Here is a 19,881-nt window from a genome sequence, read left to right on the forward strand (position 1 = left end):
TATATCAGCAAAATGCTAGAAAGATTTGGAATGGTAAACTGTTAGCCCAATTCCACTCCATGTGAACAGAAATCGGAATATAACAGTTGTGCTGCTGTTGATCCAAAGAATTACCTTGAAATAGTTGGTAGTTTGATTTATGCCATGACATGCACTAGACCAGACCCAAGTTGGGTGGTAAGTAGATTGTCACAGCATTTGTCAGAACCTAAAGCAGAAAATATGAATATGCCAAACATGTTCTAAGGTACCTAAAAGGTACAATTGATCACAAATTATGCTTCAAGAAATCAAGTCAACCCTTAAGGCTACTTGCTTATAGTGATTCAGATTGGGCATCTTCAGTGGAGGATAGAAGAAATACAACTGGTTATTGTTTTAGTTTGACTGGGGATGGTCCACTTGTTTCATGGAAATCTAAGAAGCAACCCAAAGTTGTATTATCCACTTGTGAGGCTGAATACATGGCATTGGCAGCTACAACACAAGAAAGTTTGTACTTAACTCAGTTGTTGAATGGTATGGACAAGAAACTTTATTACAGTACTAATATTCTCGAAGATAGCCAGGGTGCTATTTCATTGAGTAAAGATCCTGTACATCGACAAAGATCAAAACACATTGATGTTAAGTACCATTTTATTCGTACAATGGTCAATGAGGGTAAGGTTAACATTACATATTGCGCAACAGAGGATATGGTTGCAGATAATTTTATAAAATCAGCAACAAAATAAATGATCAACAAGTTCAAGCGATTCTTGTTTGGTAACTGATGTATTTAACATTTAAACACTCTGTACACAAGAAGTTACATTATGCATATTGCTGTAAAGTAATTTTCATACCATGATGTTTATTATGATGAGAGCAAGTGGGGGTGTTAGTTGTGTGCTCCCAAGCCACGTGTTTTTATATACTATTACTGTTAAAATATACGAGTTCGTTGATCATTCCCTCGGAGAAATGTCGTTTCTGTGTCACTTCTAAATCCATTAAAATAACCGCACTTTTGATACAACGATGACAGATCCAACACCCTGGGGTCATTCCTTGACCGACTTGGTGCAATATAATGTGCCCATTTCGAAGTAAATTTATTCACAGATTGTTATAGTTGTCATGGGTTCGAACAAATGAGGGGTATTCTATCCTGAAACATAGGGCGAAATGGGGCTGGAGTTTCCAGTCGCCGCATCATTTGTCAACTTGCACTGGGTTCTAATGTTCATGTCAATTGGAATCACTATAATAACAGAAATTGTCAAATCGAATCAAATTGAATACTCTGCAAACCAAAACCAAACATGTAATGATTTTAACATGATTTGGGTAAATTTAAGCAAGTCTATGATTTCTTCTTGACCCAAGTATTCATGTAAACGAAAACAGACCAAACCTACCACACCAGATGACCAAATGATCCTGCCAATGTATTGTTCCCATTCTCAGCAGACTGGTCCTCTGAGAGTTAATGTATTGAACAGGTACCTACAACACTGTGTTACTTGTCCAGAATGAAGTAAATTGAACAGGTACCTACAACACTGTGTTACTTCTTCAGAATGAAGTAGATTGAACAGGTACCTACAACACTGTGTTACTTGTCCAGAATGAAGTAGATTAAACAGTTACCTACAACACTGAGCTACTTGTTTGTCCAGAATGAAGTAAATTGAACAGTTACCTACAACACTGTGTTACTGGTTCAGAATGAAGTAGATTGAATAGGTACCTACAACACTGTGTTACTTGTCTAGAATGAAGTAGATTGAACAGGTACCTACAACACTGTGTTACTTGTCCAGAATGAAGTAGATTGAACAGGTACCTACAACACTGTGTTACTTGTCCAGAATGGAGTAGATTGGACAGGTACCTACAACACTGTGCTACTTGTACAGAATGAAGTAGATTGAACAGGTACCTACAACACTGTGTTACTTCTTCAGAATGAAGTAGATTGAACAGGTACCTACAATGCTGTGTTTCTTGTCTAGACTAAAGTAGATTGAACAGGTACCTACAACACTGTGTTACTTGTACAGAATGAAGTAGATTGAACAGGTACCTACAACACTGTGTTACTTGTCCAGAACGAAGTAGATTGAACAGGTACCTACAACACTGTGTTACTTGTCCAAAATGAAGTACTGTAGATTGAACAGGTACCTACATCGCTGCGTTACTTGTCCAGAATTAAAGTAGATTGAACAGGTACCTACATCGCTGTGTTACTTGTCCAGAATTAAAGTAGATTGAACAGGTACCTACAAGACTGTGTTACTTGTACAGAATGAAGTAGATTGAACAGGTACCTACAACGCTGTGTTACTTGTCCAGAATGAAGTAGATTGAACAGGTACCTACATCGCTGTGTTACTTGTCCAGAATTAAAGTAGATTGAACAGGTACCTACAACACTGTGTTACTGGTTCAGAATGAAGTAGATTGAACAGGTACCTACAACAGGGTTGGCATTTTCCCGGGAAAAACATGTTTTTCCCACTAAGCGGTAAATACCAGGTAAAAACCGGGAAAAACTGGTAAATACCGGTAAAAACCGCCTCCGTCTCGAAAACTAGTATTAATTGTCCGTAAAATGCAGGGTCATCAGTAGGCACGATATTGTTTCATGACAGGCATATTTTATTGAATATGGGAGTTTCTTAGCTTCATTTTGAGCTATTTTATCACATTCTTATTCTACTTTTTGTGGAAAAAAAGAGTATTTTTCGTATTGCACATGTATAGTTATTCTGTCACGATCTCTTTAGCAGTATGCATTGCCTATTGCCCAAACCATTATAGGTCTACACTGGGACATTCACCCCTCCTAAATTCTTCAGGCCTATTATGTGGCATGAACAGCGGAGGATAGAACGAAGTGGCGAACCATGGCATCCAAAGCCTCAAAGGGACAAGGAACCATATAATAATATAATATTATGTGCTCAGACAGTTCATTCCATTAATACAGTAGGCAACAGTTTATTGAGGTGAACTTCAATCCAGGGGGCTCAATAGAAACTGCTTTGAAACTTTGTAAGGCACATGGGCCCAATTAAAGTATTAAACGCATAATGGCCCTATGGAGCCATTCACACAACCAAACTGTTTACCTTGATGCAAACATGGTCCAATTATTATACAACTTCATGCATGAGTGATTAAACACTTTGAGGTGGACAGGTGAGGTGATACTGGGCACTTCCTGTGTATAGGCTAACTGAAGAGGTAGGAGTATCAACAACACAAGTAACTGTTCCAATTGTTACTTATTCTCAAATTAGTTGATGTCACAACAGTCACTTAGTACAGTGCCTATAAGCAATATAAGCATAGTACAGTGCCTAGTGCGAAGTGTGAACAGAGTACAATTTATCGCAGACATGAAGTGATCGTTCTTGGATGTGAATCATCATTTGGATCTGAGCGGACTAATGTGGCATGTATAATATGACGAACCATAGCCCTAGGAGGCACCAACAGTTTGATACGAGTCCATTCTCTAGATAATGGAATTATGCATCTCGATAGGAAAATAAAGTTGGTTGATTTGAGCATCCAATATATTATTTATTTGAATTATTTATAATAGTCTAATCGGTAAACTCACAAGTTATAGATCATAGCTCTGTTCTTTGGATGTAACCCAACCCCCTACCATAAGATGTCATTTTCTTGTAGATTCTATGCTCCTCCACAAGTTCCACATGAGTTTTTAGGAATTCTATATAATTTGAGGTTTTTCCCGGTTTTTCCCAGTTTTTCCCACTTATAGGTGGGAAAAACCTCCCGGTAAAAACCGGTAAAAAACTTGTTTTTACCGGGGCGGTAAAAACCGCCCGGTAAAAACCGGCCAACCCTGACCTACAACACTGTGTTACTTGTCCAGAATGAAGTAGATTGAACAGGTACCTACAACACTGTGTTACTTGTCCAGAATGAAGTAGATTGAACAGGTACCTACAACACTGTGTTACTTGTCCAGAATTAAAGTAGATTGAACAGGTACCTACAACACTGTGTTACTTGTCCAGCATGATAGAACGGCTGTCAATGATCACAGGCAGAGCTAAGCAATGACAATGCTGGATTCCATAACTGATTGTTATTGAAGCAGAATTAGTCTCTCTTCATTCACTCTTGGTTGCTATGGTCTTCTTCTTTTTGATCGGTTTGCTAAGAATCTCATAATCATAATCCTCAGGATTCATGGGCTCATAAACACTGGGAGATGTCTCATCTATTTCATATCTGTTTGTAAAATAAAATGAAAGAATTTCATTAACAACTTCCAGAGAAAGACGAACAGTCTCCATAACTTCTGTGTCACATACAAGTATATCAGTAACCACATGTATGATAGGTGCAGCACTGGTAAATACAAACGCAAAATGCAACTGAAAAAGAAAACACTACACAACACACACAATCAAATATACTTTCTAAGATACATGGATGTACACTTATGAATGGTCCAGCACAAGCAAATACATTTGGTAGTATATGAAAAAAATTACTAAATACCTACATTCAGGACTGGATACATACAGAGTAGGTTTTTCTATAAACAAGATTGCCTATGCATAAAACCTCTCCTAGATTACAGGTAGGACTGAAGTACATATAAGTTGAGACTCATTAATCTACAACACACTACAAATTATTCAATAAATATTTGATAAATCTCACAAAATCTTTACCAGTGAGATATCATCCCATTATTTGTTTTTAATATTGGAGTTTGTTTATTTAATAAATTTGGGATAGAATCTGATATCGATAACTTGAACTTTTTAACTTTATTGAGATTTATAAAAAGCCTCTGTAAACTTACTTTAACTGATTGACAAAAAATGAATTGGCCTCTTTATTATGCTTGAAAACTGTCAACATCACCTTCTTCATTTGTGTTCTGAAAGGAAAAAGAATAGCATGTAGAACACTATGTTAGGCCAGGTACTTTATTCATTAGCCTATACCCAAACACTGTTATCATTGATAATTAATTTTCTACAAAGCTTAAAACTATCAGATTAGAAACCTAACATTGGTACAATAGATACTTCCATGCTTTCCTAACTAATTAGGTCACCCATAAGCTCCTTCCTCAAAAAAGGCCTTTTTGAAATAAATTCTTACTACTTTTGAAAAAATTAATGTTCATTACTTAAATGAAACATTGCTGGGATGCCTTGCCAGCATATTTGTAATGATATGGGTGAAAATGTTATGGGGGGGGGGATGGAGAATTGGGTGGTGGGAGAGAGCTATGTTGACGTTAGATTTCTAAATTAACTGCTAGTAGCCATTTGCAACTCAAAATATAGTAATATAATAAAGGTCCTTTAAAAAACATTGGCTATCACTCCTAACAGAGAAATCCTCTTGCACAGGAAAAATCTTCTAGCTGATCTAGCTGAAATTTTTCTACAAGAACAATTGTCACAAGTGAATTTAAACTTCTTCCAATTATGAATGGGAATAATTTGATCGGAGGGAAACCCCTTCCAGTGGTTACATGCCTTCAAAGTTTTGACCCCTGGTGACCGTATGTGAACTTTGACCTACACCAAATTTTGTCAAAACTTTACACTACATAAGGCTATCCTAATACGCATGTATGACCTTTGATGCACAGGTTCAGAAGATATAGCATTTTTGAAGATGTCACATTTTGCCCTCTGTAGACCACAAATGACCTTTGACTTCCACCAATGGACTAATTATGAGGAAGCCACATGCCAAATATGAGAATTACAGAGGTTACCTATCTCGAGATATCGTGTGTACATGCAGCTAGGGCGTCACATACACACATACATACATACAAACCTACACATGCCAACTTGATTGCACAGGTTACTTGCCTGCCTTTGGCAAGTAACCAAAAACCAGACAATGACACTAACATTTTCTAAGTAAAATATCGCAAACAACTGAAACAGAAGACAGCAGTAAGTGTTCTACTTCCATAAGTAAAGAATATGTCTTACTGGTACGCTAGCATCTCCAGAATCTGTATCAAGAACTTTCCAAGACCCTTGCGTCTAACTTCTTCAACAAGTTGAATTTCGTAGCTGTAAAATAAATGAGAAAATGAATGAGTTTGTCTTAATAGGAATTAAATTAAATAAAGGGCAAAAGGAGACACATATTTGTGAACTAAAGCCAATGAAGATCCTTGGTGGAAACAAATCTAAATTTCTATGTTTCGAAGAATTCAGATACTGCATACTACTTATGATTCATTCCCACTGATCACTTTCTGAATAAAAGACATAGTAACACATTGATGAAGTAAGATTGGGTTGGGTAATGGGGGGGGTGGGGTAAATCAAATGTACCTAAGATGCCATTACAGCTGTCCCTGGAGTATGATATCTAACATTTGTGAGTTCCAAATAATGGGTTGAATTGACAGTGAAATACCATGTTGAACTCATCAGCACTAGTCATGTATTCAGTGAAAGGTTATAAAACCTTGTTATTAGTAAATTAAAGTAACCTGGAATACACCTGGAGTGTATTGTATGGGTTGCACCTGTAGTGTATTGTGTGGAAACCACCTGTAGTGTGGAAACCACCTGTATAGTGTATTGAATGGAATGCACCATTAGTGTAATGTGTGAGGGTAGACACTGACTGAACACATCCCTATTTGTTTTATTGCAAAAAGTTGCTAGCAGAGGTACAGATTGATGTAGTAATGCACTAAAAGATTGAAATCTTACTGCATACAGGGCAGTTAGTAAATTTCTACCAAATATTATTTCAATTTGTATTACTTGAAGTATACTGTTAACTTGAAGTATGAGTGCAACATCATGATTATGAATACATAAAGATGTCCCCTCGGTTTGAGTATGAGTACCAGTAGAAGTCCTCTTGGTATGAGTATGAGGACAAGCACTCGAGCAGAAGTCCTGTTGCTATGAGTACGAGTACAAGCAGAAGACCCATTGGCATGAGTATGAGTACCAGAACTCCAGCAGAAGACCTCTTGGTATGAGTATGAGTACAAGCACAAGTTCTCTTGGTATGAGAACCAGGACAGGTGATTGTGTTAGTATATGAGTACTGACTCACCACAAATCTTTCTTATACTTTACAAACTGTAAATGATAGGGCTTTTACCACACTATATAGATTCCTACACCAAGGCAAAAAGAATGGGAACCATTTTGAATATCAACAATCCCTGTTGCTAGTGCTAACACCAAATATGGAAATGGTCTTTTGAGATAAAACATTTCTAGCGTTGAATGGGATCAATTTGAACTCAGCCTAACACTTACTCCATGAATAAGAAAATCTGGCAGGATTGTTTATTGTTTGGAATGATGCAATCTTATATTTGGTAATTGTCAAGTTCTTCAGTTTTTCCATTCTTATTCTGTTTTTTATATTAATTTTGTAATTGTTATATATTTTTTTATATCTCTACTACCAGCACTCCCTTCTCTCTTTTCACAACTCATTTATGCATTTTCTGACTTTCTGCTTCTGAACCTCAGTTCACTACCATCTAATCATTAGCATCTAGATGTAAAAAGGACAGAAAATACAAGAATCACATGAGAGTGTCTCCATTATCCAATGAACTCACCAGTATAACACTTCATCATCAAAGTCCATATCAAAACGGAAGTGAACAAATCCAACTGGATTTTGGTCTTCTCCCCTAGCAACCAGCAACAGCACTCTGTCATCTGTGATCTCTTCACGCTTCTCTCTTTCTTTCCAGCCCCAGCTGCTCTGTTCGTACCTGTTGTAAAATTAGAATGGAGAAATGCCATCAAAGGGATACTCTAGTGGTAGAATATGTAACAACACTCCTTTTCTTTAGGAAGTATCTAGTCCCTAGCTTGATATGTGGTTGGCTTGAATGAAGCCTGTGTGTTGATTATTTAAACACTCCTTTACGTAAGGAAGTATCTAGTCCCTAGCTTGAGATGTGGTTGACTGAATGTGGCCTGAATGTTGGTTAGCTAAACACTCCTTTACTTTAGGAAGTATCTAGTCCCTATCTTGAGATGTGGTTGACTGAATGTGGCATGAATGTTGATTAGCTAAACACTCCTTTACTTTAGAAAGTATCTACTCCATATCTTGAGATGTGGTTGACTGAATGTGGCCTGTACAATATGTTGATTACCTAATAACTCCTTTACTTTAGGAAGTATCTAGTCCCTAGCTCGAGATGTGGTTGGCTGTATGAAGCCTCATGTACGTTGATTGCTAAACACACCTTACGTAAGGAAGTATCTACTCCCTAGCTTGAGATGTGGTTGACTGAATGTGGCCTGTATATTGATAAGCTAAACACTTCTTAAAATCTCAACTTCAGGAAGCATCTAGTCCCTAGCTTGATATGTGGTTGACTGTAAGAAGCCTGTATGTTGATTAGTAAAACACTACTTTATCTTAGGAAGTATCAACTACATAGCTTGAGAGTAGGTTGATTGAATGAAGCTTGTATATTAATAAGCTAAACACTCCTTTACTATATCCTGCTGAATTTTGTTTGCTTCCATTGAAAGTATTCATTTAAGAGGAGTCAAACAAAAGCATAAATCAGGGTGAGTATAACAACAGCATGTGGTCCACCGTCAGCAAAATTACAAATACACATCTCAAACACAACAAAACAAGTTAAACTACAGGAGTTATGTAAATACGCAGGCAACTCCAATCAAGCGCTCTATTTTGATGTGTTTTTACATGCACAGTAAACATTCTTACAACAAAGTAACAAGGCTCTCCTGCTTCGTTTGATGGAGACAACAACTCTATACATTAACGCATGCATATAATAGTCCTAGGTGATTAAGCTTTCAAATTCACGATATACAGTGTGGAAACAGAGGTCTCAACAGATATAATACAGTAAGTTGAAAGGAACAAAGAAATTACTGGATATGTTGGTATTCCAACCAGGGACTTCAGTCTTACAATTGAATTATGAAATAAAAATCCTGCATGGTTGCTGATTTCAATCCAAAATTGGTCAATAATTTCATTTGCCCCTTTATTTTTCTTTTCATAATTTCCCAGTCAGTTTTCTGTGTTAATTTACTTACAAAAACCTAAGAAATGTTTAAGAGCATAGCCACCAAACTATGTGTCCGGTTTTCTTCATATCGGGTCTTTATTTCACAAGTAAGAAGAAAGGTTCAAATAAAGAGTAGATTTTTTTCTTCAGTACTCACAAACTCTTCATATTTGTACTCAGCAGACTCAACGCCCAGTCTACAGTGTCTCGAGTACACTCCGGCATCTTATGACAGTCAATCGAAACTGTTAATCTGACAGAAAGGAAACGAAAGAAAATAACTTTGAGGAAAGACTGATCAATTTTAACATTATTCCAAGACAATTGCTGTATCTATGCGGGGACAAAGGCAGCTTCATGGAGGATTAAGTGTTGGGGTATATATATATCCCTCATCCACCCATTTTTCTTAGCTTTACATGAAAATGCAAAAGTAGTTGTTTGTTTGTTTGTTTTGTTTATATTTGCCATTAAAACACAATGAAGTACGTCTTAATACATAGTTATAGCAATGAGGCAGCCGGTTGTTAATACAACCTTACATTTTACCCAATTATAGCCCTTACTTATAGTCTCCATTATGCCTTACAAAACACCATGTCTCAAAATATTATTCTAGGGAGTATGCAAAGATTAAAAGTAACTTATATTTATTTTAAAAAATTATATTTTTTTAGGGAGAGAACAGTGTTAAACATCCACAACTTTAAAGTCTGACTTTCATTCAAATTTAATTTTGTTATCTGTTTAAACAAGTGCTTATCAATCAGGGTCCATGTAAACCCCGAAGGGGAAGGGGCAATTGACAAGTCTGGGGGGGGGGGTGAATTGAGAAGAAAGGGGGAATTGGGAGGAATGGCCTTCATTCTATCTAGTTTCAGCATTCTAACTACATATTCTAACCAAGAAATGTGGTAGCCTGCACATATCACATCGCAGCAATTTACGTCTTAAATTGAACAAAGCTAAATCCTAACAGTAAGGCACTTGTTCAAAAGCTTCATGCTCAAGAGTCCCTTATATTTCATTTTGTATTTTGTAGAGTGAATCATGACAGATAACAAGAACATTGATAGAATCATAATGTTTGCCATCATATCATGTGAAAGAAAGTGATTAAAAAGATATATGGTATGGGTTTATATATGGGGGATGGAATCAGGAAATGCTTTTTTATCCAGGTGGGAATTGGAGAGAAAGGTTGAGAGGCACCTGTAGGCTTAAACATACATTAAATATGAGACCAGAATAAATACTTTCCATGTTGCTAACTGACATATATTACAAAAGCTGACCTTTAACTCCCACTTAAAATATTTCACTGGTGTGAAAGCCGCATGCCAAGGCACTTGTCTATGTTCCCTTCTGCTTAACTGCTACTCAACGCAAATGACCTCTGACCTCCACAAACATGAAAAGCTGATTGATCGTATTTTATATGGCCAAACTGCCAAAACTATGCCTGTACAAACTTCCTACAAGTAAAAATGAACAATGGCTAGTGCACAGTTTACAGGCCAATCTGTGATATATACACAAATAGCTTCCAACTGCTGACTTCCACATTGTGAGGGCCAATCTGTTATGCATACACACATGTACAGACATTCTCAAAAGCTGTGATTCTTCAGATACAGAGCTTTCAAAAGTTTGACCCCACAAACACAATATTAGGGACCCTGTACTCATTATGGGCAAGCCAGACGCCCAAGTAAGACGTTCGTCAACTTACCCTTCCTTGACAAACCATCCTTTATAGGGTGTAGCTAGGGTCTCTCTCTCTGTCACACACACACATTCAAACAATATAATGGTAGTTATGATACACATGAACATTTGCAAACCAACTTGACTGTATAGTTTACTTGCCTGTCTACAGCAAGTAGGAAAATAAGAATAAAAAATTGCTTCAAAGAGACAATATGCTCACCCATTTCTGTCATATTTCTTGAATGGTACAACCAGTGACATTGGATCTTCCAGTGCATTGGCTGCATCCACAAGTACCTGTGATGCAGCTAACTTAACTTGTTCCAGAAGGAGTTTAAAATGGAAATACAACAAAACTAGAAATTAATTTGAGCAGACTTTGTTTCTTAGTTCAAGTTCATATCAACTATTTTCAATGGAGCATCAAGACAATGGCTTCCTGATTGGTATTAACTGCTGCATAGGTTGTCAATACTATAATTTGTACTTAAAACAGATTAATACGGAATGTGGAAAGAGGCCACCCTTGCCTCAAAAGTGTAGTTCTTACAGTTACAATCCTTGAGGCATTATATCATCATTTGCCAGGAATGTGATGTGGGTTTGTGTTAATTGTAGGGAATTTGAAAGAGATCAAACAGTATAAATATAAAGAAAAGTGTGGCATGATGTGGTACACAGAAACCAGATTTATCCAAAGTTTGAACACATAGATCTGTCCTTTGACATCTACCAGGAAAGTCCAGCAAACAAAATTTTGTGCATTTAGTGAACCATTTGAAGTATGTCTATGAGGTCCTATCTAGCAATATGGTGTTATTAAAGCAGCATTTTGCGTTGGGTCGCTTTTTTCCACCATTTTAACATGTGCATCGATTTTTTTAGATGTATCAATCATAAAACAGCAAACTAAGATACCATCCAAGTTTCACCCTGCCAAGAGCGTTAATTAGCGAGTAATTAACGATTTATGTCGATAACGAGTAAAAGTGTCCTCGACAAAGTTTTCATATCTCCAAATCCACTAGTTTGAATTCCACCAATCAGTGAATAGTATGTTTATTCATGAGCATTTTGCGTTTGGTCGCCGTTTTCTACTTTTTTGACATGTCCATCGAGTTTTTTACATACATCAAATCACAAAACAGCAAATTAAGATATTAGCCAAGTTTTTCCCTGCCAAAAACGTTAATTGGCGAGTATTCCACATACAAAATTAATCGCATTCAGTTCCCAAACCCACTAGTTTGAATTCAACCAATCAGAGATGCAGGTTTAGTTATGAGCCGTTGCTAAAAATAGATTCAAGACTTTGCGTTGGTACAACTAGGGAGTTGTTATGCAACTGCCTGGTACAACTGTCATATAGACTGTACACAAATCAAGCGTGGTGTTATATTACGTATCTGTCAATGACGTTCGTAGTGTTTAAATATTCATATTATGGGCGAGGTTTATTGGGTTCCCAACGAAAAATATCTTGGAGAACAACAAAGTTTGAAAGTTGCAATTTTTTCGACTTTTATGCCACCATTTGAAGTAAAAGATAAAAAGATAAGCTAGTTATGTATGTCGTTATGGCATAGTGGAGTCAGTGAGGTTGAGAAAAATCATAGAAAAGGACGCAAAATGCTGCTTTAAGAATAAGTTTTCACAGATACCCATGCATTTCCGGGACATCCCCCTCCCCCACCCCTTACAGCACTATTATGAATATTCATTATTCAAAACAATAAAACTGCAGTAATGAATATTAAGCTGGATATTAGTCTTCAAGTTGTAACTCTTTACTTACTTCCTTTCTCTTCTGTTTCTTCTCTTTACCCTTCAAAGATCTTTTCTGAAAACACAAAGCATAACAAATTCAATTGTGATACTGTACTTTACATGTTATGATTTCTCCAACGTAAAATCATGATTGTAATGACTAGAATCCTTCTTTAGATCTCAATACATATTCTTATTAAGGTTTTAATACAATAATATGCAAATCGGTGGAGAGTATTAGTTTATTACTGTATTCAGCACAAAATTGAGGGTTTGGTTTTTTTTTAGGCTACATAAGCACAGATTTCTGATGAGCTACAGTGAGCATTCATCGACTGCAAAGCAAGACAACATATCACATTCAAGTTATTTATTCCTTGAAAAGATGAAAGGGATTCAACTCGGCAAAAACTCGGCTACAACATATTGTAGGGACCAAGAAGGATAGTGAGAGCTGCAAAGAGAACACACCCACCATATGCACACTCTGATCGCCCATGCAATTATATCACCTACAAGTCCTAAACCTCTATATACCTGCCTTCAAAACTGCTACCCAATATTTTAACACTAGAATTGTACCCTTGATGTTATAGGGAGAGAATTTTGTTAAGAAATTTTATTTGGCCGGCCTCGGTCCTTTTCAGGGGCACACTTGCTGCATTGGCCTCGGTCCTTTTCAGGGGCACACTTGCTGCATTGGCCTAGTTATGGCACTGTCTCAGGGTCTTTCTCTAGACTATACTTTTCAGTCTAAGGCCTACTACGGTTCCTGTGTAAAAAACTGCTATGTACATCTATGGGTCTTGTACAGCAATTTGACGATTATGCTTTCTCATTTTGCGATGCGACACCAGATCAATTATTTCAACAGTAACTTCTGGAGTTCAATTTGTGGAGTTTAATTTTCTGTGGAGCGATGAAATGGCCTTTGGCCAACAGCCTCGAAGTTGATGATGATGATGATGATGACGATTAACTGCCAACCAAAATGGGAAATCAAAGGAAATCACGTCCTCAAAATTTAATGAAAACCAGTGTTCTTGGCCCCCTGGATTATTTTTCTGCGGACAACCATAGAGTCCCAGACTTTGTAGAAATAGTTAAATGACCATAGCAACCTTACCTAAGAGTAAGACTAAGAAGTAAGAGATAACATTAACGTTAGTCGTTAATATAGGCCTAGCCTCTCGCAACTTGTCAAAACACACACATCAAGAGTAGGCCTAGGGCCTACTGTAGCTACATCCTAACTTAGGAAATGGCCCTGATTCGCGAATGAGTAACTGCTACCGATTCAGTTACGTATTCGACAATGGTATCGACGTAACACCTCTGGCAAGACAAAAGCTTTCTTACAAGATGTTCAACATATGGTCGTGGAAAGAGGTTTATCTATGGCCCATGGGTCATATGAACTCTAATAACTATGTAGAAGGGTACCATAATGCATCTTGCCCGGTCCAAATAGTTTTTGACCAACTAATATGACCAGTACTTCATCAGCTCTTAAATTAATATAAAAAAATTACTTTAGGCCCTAATCAAGACTAGCACGCCTTGGACCACCTTACCAATGGGTCATATGAATTCTTAACACATTGTAGAAGGATACCATAATGCGTCTTGCCCGGTCCAAAGAGTGCTTGACCAATTAAAATGACCATTAAATCAACATTTTTTTAAATAAATGTAACGGGAACTGAAATAAAAACATTTGGGCCCTAATCAAATCCAGCACGCCTTGGACCGCCCAACCAATGGGTCATGGGAAGTCTGAGGACCTTGTAGAAGGGTAACATAATGCGTCTTGCCCGGTCCAAAGAGTGCTTGACCAATTTAAATGACCACTAAATCATTACTTCTTCAATGAGTGTAATTGGACCACGAAAAGCTTTGGGCCCTAATCCATGCAGCACGCATTGGACCACCTAACCAATGGGTAACATTAACTCTAAGGACATTGTAGAAGAGTACCATAATGCGTCTTGCCCGGTCCAAAGAGTGCTTGACCAATTTAAATGACCATTAAATCATTACTTCTTTAATGAGTGAAACGGGACCACGAAAAAGCTTTGGGCCCTAATCTATGCAGCACGCCTAGGACCACCTAACCAATGGGTAACATGTACTCTAAGGACATTGTAGAAGAGTACCGTAATGCGTCTTGCCCGGTCCAAAGAGTGCTTGACCAATTTAAATGACCACTAAATCATTACGTCTTTAATGAGTGTAATTGGACCACGAAAAAGCTTTGGGCCCTAATCCAAGCAGCACGCCTTGGATCACCAAACCGATGGTTAACATGAACTCTAAGGACATTGCATAAGAGTACCATAATGCGTCTTGCCCGGTCCAAAGCGTGCTTGACCAACTTAAATGACCACTAAATCATTGCTTCTTCCGATGAGTGTAACGGACCACGAAAAAGCTTTGGACCCTAATCCATGCAGCACGCATTGGACCACCTAACCAATGGGTAACATTAACTCTAAGGACATTGTAGAAGAGTACCATAATGCGTCTTGCCCGGTCCAAAGCGTGCTTGACCAATTTAAATGACCACTAAATCATTACTACATCATCGAGTGTAACGGGACCACGAAAAAACTTTGGGCCCTAATCCAAGCAGTACGCATTGGACCACCTAACCAATCGGTAACATGTACTCTAAAGACATTGTAAAAGAGTACCATAATGCGTCTTGCCCGGTCCAAAGCGTGCTTGACCAATTTAGATGACCACTAAATCATTACTACATCATCGAGTGTAACGGGACCACGAAAAAGCTTTGGGCCCTCATCCATGCAACACGCCTTGGACCACCTAACCAATCGGTAACATGTACTCTAAAGACATTGTAGAATAGTACCATAATGCGTCTTGCCCGGTCCAAAGCGTGCTTGACCAATTAAACTGACCTTTAAATCATTACTTATTAAATGAGTGCAACGGGACCACGAAAAAGCTTTGGGCCCTCATCCATGCAGCACGCCTTGGACCACCTAACCAATCGGTAACATGTACTCTAAAGACATTGTAAAAGAGTATCATAATGCGTCTTGCCCGGTCCAAAGCGTGCTTGACCAATTTAAATGACCACTAAATCATTACTACATCATCGAGTGTAACGGGACCACGAAAAAGCTTTGGGCTCTCATCCATGCAACACGCCTTGGACCACCTAACCAATCGGTAACATGTACTCTAAAGACAATGTAAAAGAGTACCATAATGCGTCTTGCCCGGTCCAAAGCGTGCTTGACCAATTTAAATGACCACTAAATCATTACTACATCATCGAGTGTAACGGGACCACGAAAAAACTTTGGGCCCTCATCCATGCAGTACGCCTTGGACCACCTAACCAATCGGTAACATGTACTCTAAAGACATTGTAAAAGAGTACCATAATGGGTCTTGCCCGGTCCAAAGCGTGCTTGACCAATTTAGATGACCACTAAATCATTACTACACCATCGAGTGTAACGGGACCACGAAAAAGCTTTGGGCCCTCATCCATGCAACACGCCTTGGACCACCTAACCAATCGGTAACATGTACTCTAAAGACATTGTAGAATACAACATAATGCGTCTTGCCCGGTCCAAAGCGTGCTTGACCAATTAAACTGACCTTTAAATCATTACTTATTAATGAGTGCAAAGGGACCACGAAAAAGCTTTGGGCCCTCATCCATGCAGCACGCCTTGGACCACCTAACCAATCGGTAACATGTACTCTAAAGACATTGTAAAAGAGTATCATAATGCGTCTTGCCCGGTCCAAAGCGTGCTTGACCAATTTAAATGACCACTAAATCATTACTACATCATCGAGTGTAACGGGACCACGAAAAAGCTTTGGGCTCTCATCCATGCAACACGCCTTGGACCACCTAACCAATCGGTAACATGTACTCTAAAGACATTGTAAAAGAGTACCATAATGCGTCTTGCCCGGTCCAAAGCGGGCTTGACCAATTTAAATGACCACTAAATCATTACTACATCATCGAGTGTAACGGGACCACGAAAAAGCTTTGGGCCCTCATCCATGCAGCACGCCTTGGACCACCTAACCAATCGGTAACATGTACTCTAAAGACATTGTAGAATAGTACCATAATGCGTCTTGCCCGGTCCAAAGCGTGCTTGACCAATTAAACTGACCTTAAATCATTACTTATTAAATGAGTGCAAAGGGACCACGAAAAAACTTTGGGCCCTAATCCATGCAGCACGGTTTGGACCACCTAACCAATCGGTAACATGTACTCTAAGGACATTGTAGAAGAGCACCATAATGCGTCTTGCCCGGTCCAAAGAGTGCTTGACCAATTTAAATGACCACTAAATCATTACTTTTTTAATGAGTGTAACGGGACCACAAAAAAGCTTTGGGCCCTAATCCATGCAGCACGCCTTGGATCACCAAACCGATGGTTAACATGAACTCTAAGGACATTGCATAAGAGTACCATAATGCGTCTTGCCCGGTCCAAAGCGTGCTTGACCAACTTAAATGACCACTAAATCATTGCTTCTTCCGATGAGTGTAACGGACCACGAAAAAGCTTTGGGCCCTAATCCATGCAGCACGCATTGGACCACCTAACCAATGGGTAACATTAACTCTAAGGATCTTGTAGAAGAGTACCATAATGCGTCTTGCCCGGTCCAAAGCGTGCTTGACCAATTTAAATGACCACTAAATCATTACTACATCATCGAGTGTAACGGGACCACGAAAAAACTTTGGGCCCTAATCCAAGCAGCACGCCTTGGATCACCTAACCAATGGTCAACGTGAACTCTAATGACATTGTAGAAGAGTACCATAATGCGTCTTGCCCGGTCCAAAGCGTGCTTGACCAATTTAAATGACCACTAAATCATTACTTCTTCCGATGAGTGTAACGGGACCACGAAAAAGCTTTGGGCCCTCATCCATGCAGCACGCCTTGGACCACCTAACCAATCGGTAACATGTACTCTAAAGGCATTGTAGAATAGTACCATAATGCGTCTTGCCCGGTCCAAAGCGTGCTTGACCAATTAAACTGACCTTTAAATCATTACTTATTAAATGAGTGCAAAGGGACCACGAAAAAGCTTTGGGCCCTCATCCATGCAGCACGCCTTGGACCACCTAACCAATCGGTAACATGTACTCTAAAGACATTGTAAAAGAGTATCATAATGCGTCTTGCCCGGTCCAAAGCGTGCTTGACCAATTTAAATGACCACTAAATCATTACTACATCATCGAGTGTAACGGGACCACGAAAAAGCTTTGGGCTCTCATCCATGCAACACGCCTTGGACCACCTAACCAATCGGTAACATGTACTCTAAAGACATTGTAAAAGAGTACCATAATGCGTCTTGCCCGGTCCAAAGCGTGCTTGACCAATTTAAATGACCACTAAATCATTACTACATCATCGAGTGTAACGGGACCACGAAAAAGCTTTGGGCCCTCATCCATGCAGTACGCCTTGGACCACCTAACCAATCGGTAACATGTACTCTAAAGACATTGTAAAAGAGTACCATAATGCGTCTTGCCCGGTCCAAAGCGTGCATGACCAATTTAGATGACCACTAAATCATTACTACATCATCGAGTGTAACGGGACCACGAAAAAACTTTGGGCCCTCATCCATGCAACACGCCTTGGACCACCTAACCAATCGGTAACATGTACTCTAAAGACATTGTAGAATAGTACCATAATGCGTCTTGCCCGGTCCAAAGCGTGCTTGACCAATTAAACTGACCTTTAAATCATTACTTATTAAATGAGTGCAAAGGGACCACGAAAAAGCTTTGGGCCCTCATCCATGCAGCACGCCTTGGACCACCTAACCAATCGGTAACATGTACTCTAAAGACATTGTAAAAGAGTATCATAATGCGTCTTGCCCGGTCCAAAGCGTGCTTGACCAATTTAAATGACCACTAAATCATTACTACATCATCGAGTGTAACGGGACCACGAAAAAGCTTTGGGCTCTCATCCATGCAACACGCCTTGGACCACCTAACCAATCGGTAACATGTACTCTAAAGACATTGTAAAAGAGTACCATAATGCGTCTTGCCCGGTCCAAAGAGTGCTTGACCAATTTAAATGACCACTAAATCATTACTACATCATCGAGTGTAACGGGACAACGAAAAAGCTTTGGGCCCTCATCCATGCAGCACGCCTTGGACCACCTAACCAATCGGTAACATGTACTCTAAAGGCATTGTAGAATAGTACCATAATGCGTCTTGCCCGGTCCAAAGAGTGCTTGACCAATTTAAATGACCACTAAATCATTACTTCTTCAATGAGTGTAAAGGGACCACGAAAAAGCTTTGGGCCCCAGTCAAGACCAGCACGCCTTGGACCACCTAACCAATAGGTCACAGGAAGTCCAAGAACATTGTAGAACGGTACCATGATGCGTCTTGCCCGGTCCAAAGAGTGCTTGACCAATTTAAATGACCACTAAATCATTACTTCGTTAATGAATGTTAATGGACCTGCAAATATGTTTAGGCCCTTGTGAAGACCAGCACGCCTCGGACACCCAACCAATTGGTCTTATGAATTCTAAGGACATTGTTGAAGAGTTCCATAATGCGTCTTACCCGGTCCAAAGAGTATTTGACCAATACAAACGACTAATGCACATTGCACAATCATTATCCAGTAGATTCATCAATATCTTCTTTTTTGAATTTCAACTCTACGTCTGTACCAGTGTGGTGATACAAAACAAAAGCAACACCTTTGGCTCGCAAGTTTAATGCTTATTGGTGCTTTACAATCATCAGCATACAAAGTTTCCTTCCCATTCCGGAGAAACACACGCGCACTCTTCTTTTTTTTTTTGGGGGGGGGGGAGGGCCTTAGCGCAACTACATTTTCAGAATGAAGTGATTTCTGTAGACTGGCAACGAACTGAAAACGTTTTTGTTTTAATTATTCGTTTATAGAACTTAATTTTATTTCTTTTATTCATTTCACCCGTCAACCCTTCACATATTTACAGATTTAAAGAACAAAGAAGTGTTCTTGCCTCTCTTCTTGAAAGTGGTTTTGAACGCTTTAACCCCCTTCGTAGATTCTGAAAGATTCCACTGCTACATTCTAGAGCTGACCATGGAGCTATAAACAGACAATCAGTCATCTCGGGTCAAGCGGAGATAAACTGACTTTAATAGTTTATTTAGCAAAATAGTCTTCAAGTGAAATAGGTCTACCCAGACATATATTTTATGCCGAAATCCCTTTCTGATTTATTTATGATCTCCATTAGCCATAGTTGGTAATGAACCATCCAAGT

At 38.8% G+C, this 19,881-nt stretch overlaps 1 protein-coding gene across 1 annotated transcript in view; it reads right to left on the reverse strand.

Annotated features, from left to right (window-relative positions):
• Positions 1 to 3,890: 3,890 nt before the first annotated feature.
• The window catches only part of LOC139971993 (N-alpha-acetyltransferase 40-like), a 99,296-nt gene continuing 83,305 nt past the window's right edge, over positions 3,891 to 19,881 (reverse strand). Inside the window, exons 2-7 of the mRNA XM_071978861.1 lie at positions 10,992 to 11,095; positions 9,219 to 9,314; positions 7,616 to 7,774; positions 6,003 to 6,086; positions 4,844 to 4,921; positions 3,891 to 4,260 (exon numbers count right to left, since the gene is read on the reverse strand). Of these exons, the coding sequence (XP_071834962.1) occupies positions 4,140 to 4,260; positions 4,844 to 4,921; positions 6,003 to 6,086; positions 7,616 to 7,774; positions 9,219 to 9,314; positions 10,992 to 11,032 (579 nt within the window). The 5' untranslated portion in view covers positions 11,033 to 11,095 and the 3' untranslated portion in view covers positions 3,891 to 4,139. The remainder of the gene's footprint in view (positions 4,261 to 4,843; positions 4,922 to 6,002; positions 6,087 to 7,615; positions 7,775 to 9,218; positions 9,315 to 10,991; positions 11,096 to 19,881) is intronic.

This window comes from Apostichopus japonicus, chromosome 8 (genome assembly GCF_037975245.1).
Source record: "Apostichopus japonicus isolate 1M-3 chromosome 8, ASM3797524v1, whole genome shotgun sequence".
Classification (NCBI taxonomy): Eukaryota; Metazoa; Echinodermata; class Holothuroidea; order Aspidochirotida; family Stichopodidae; genus Apostichopus; species Apostichopus japonicus.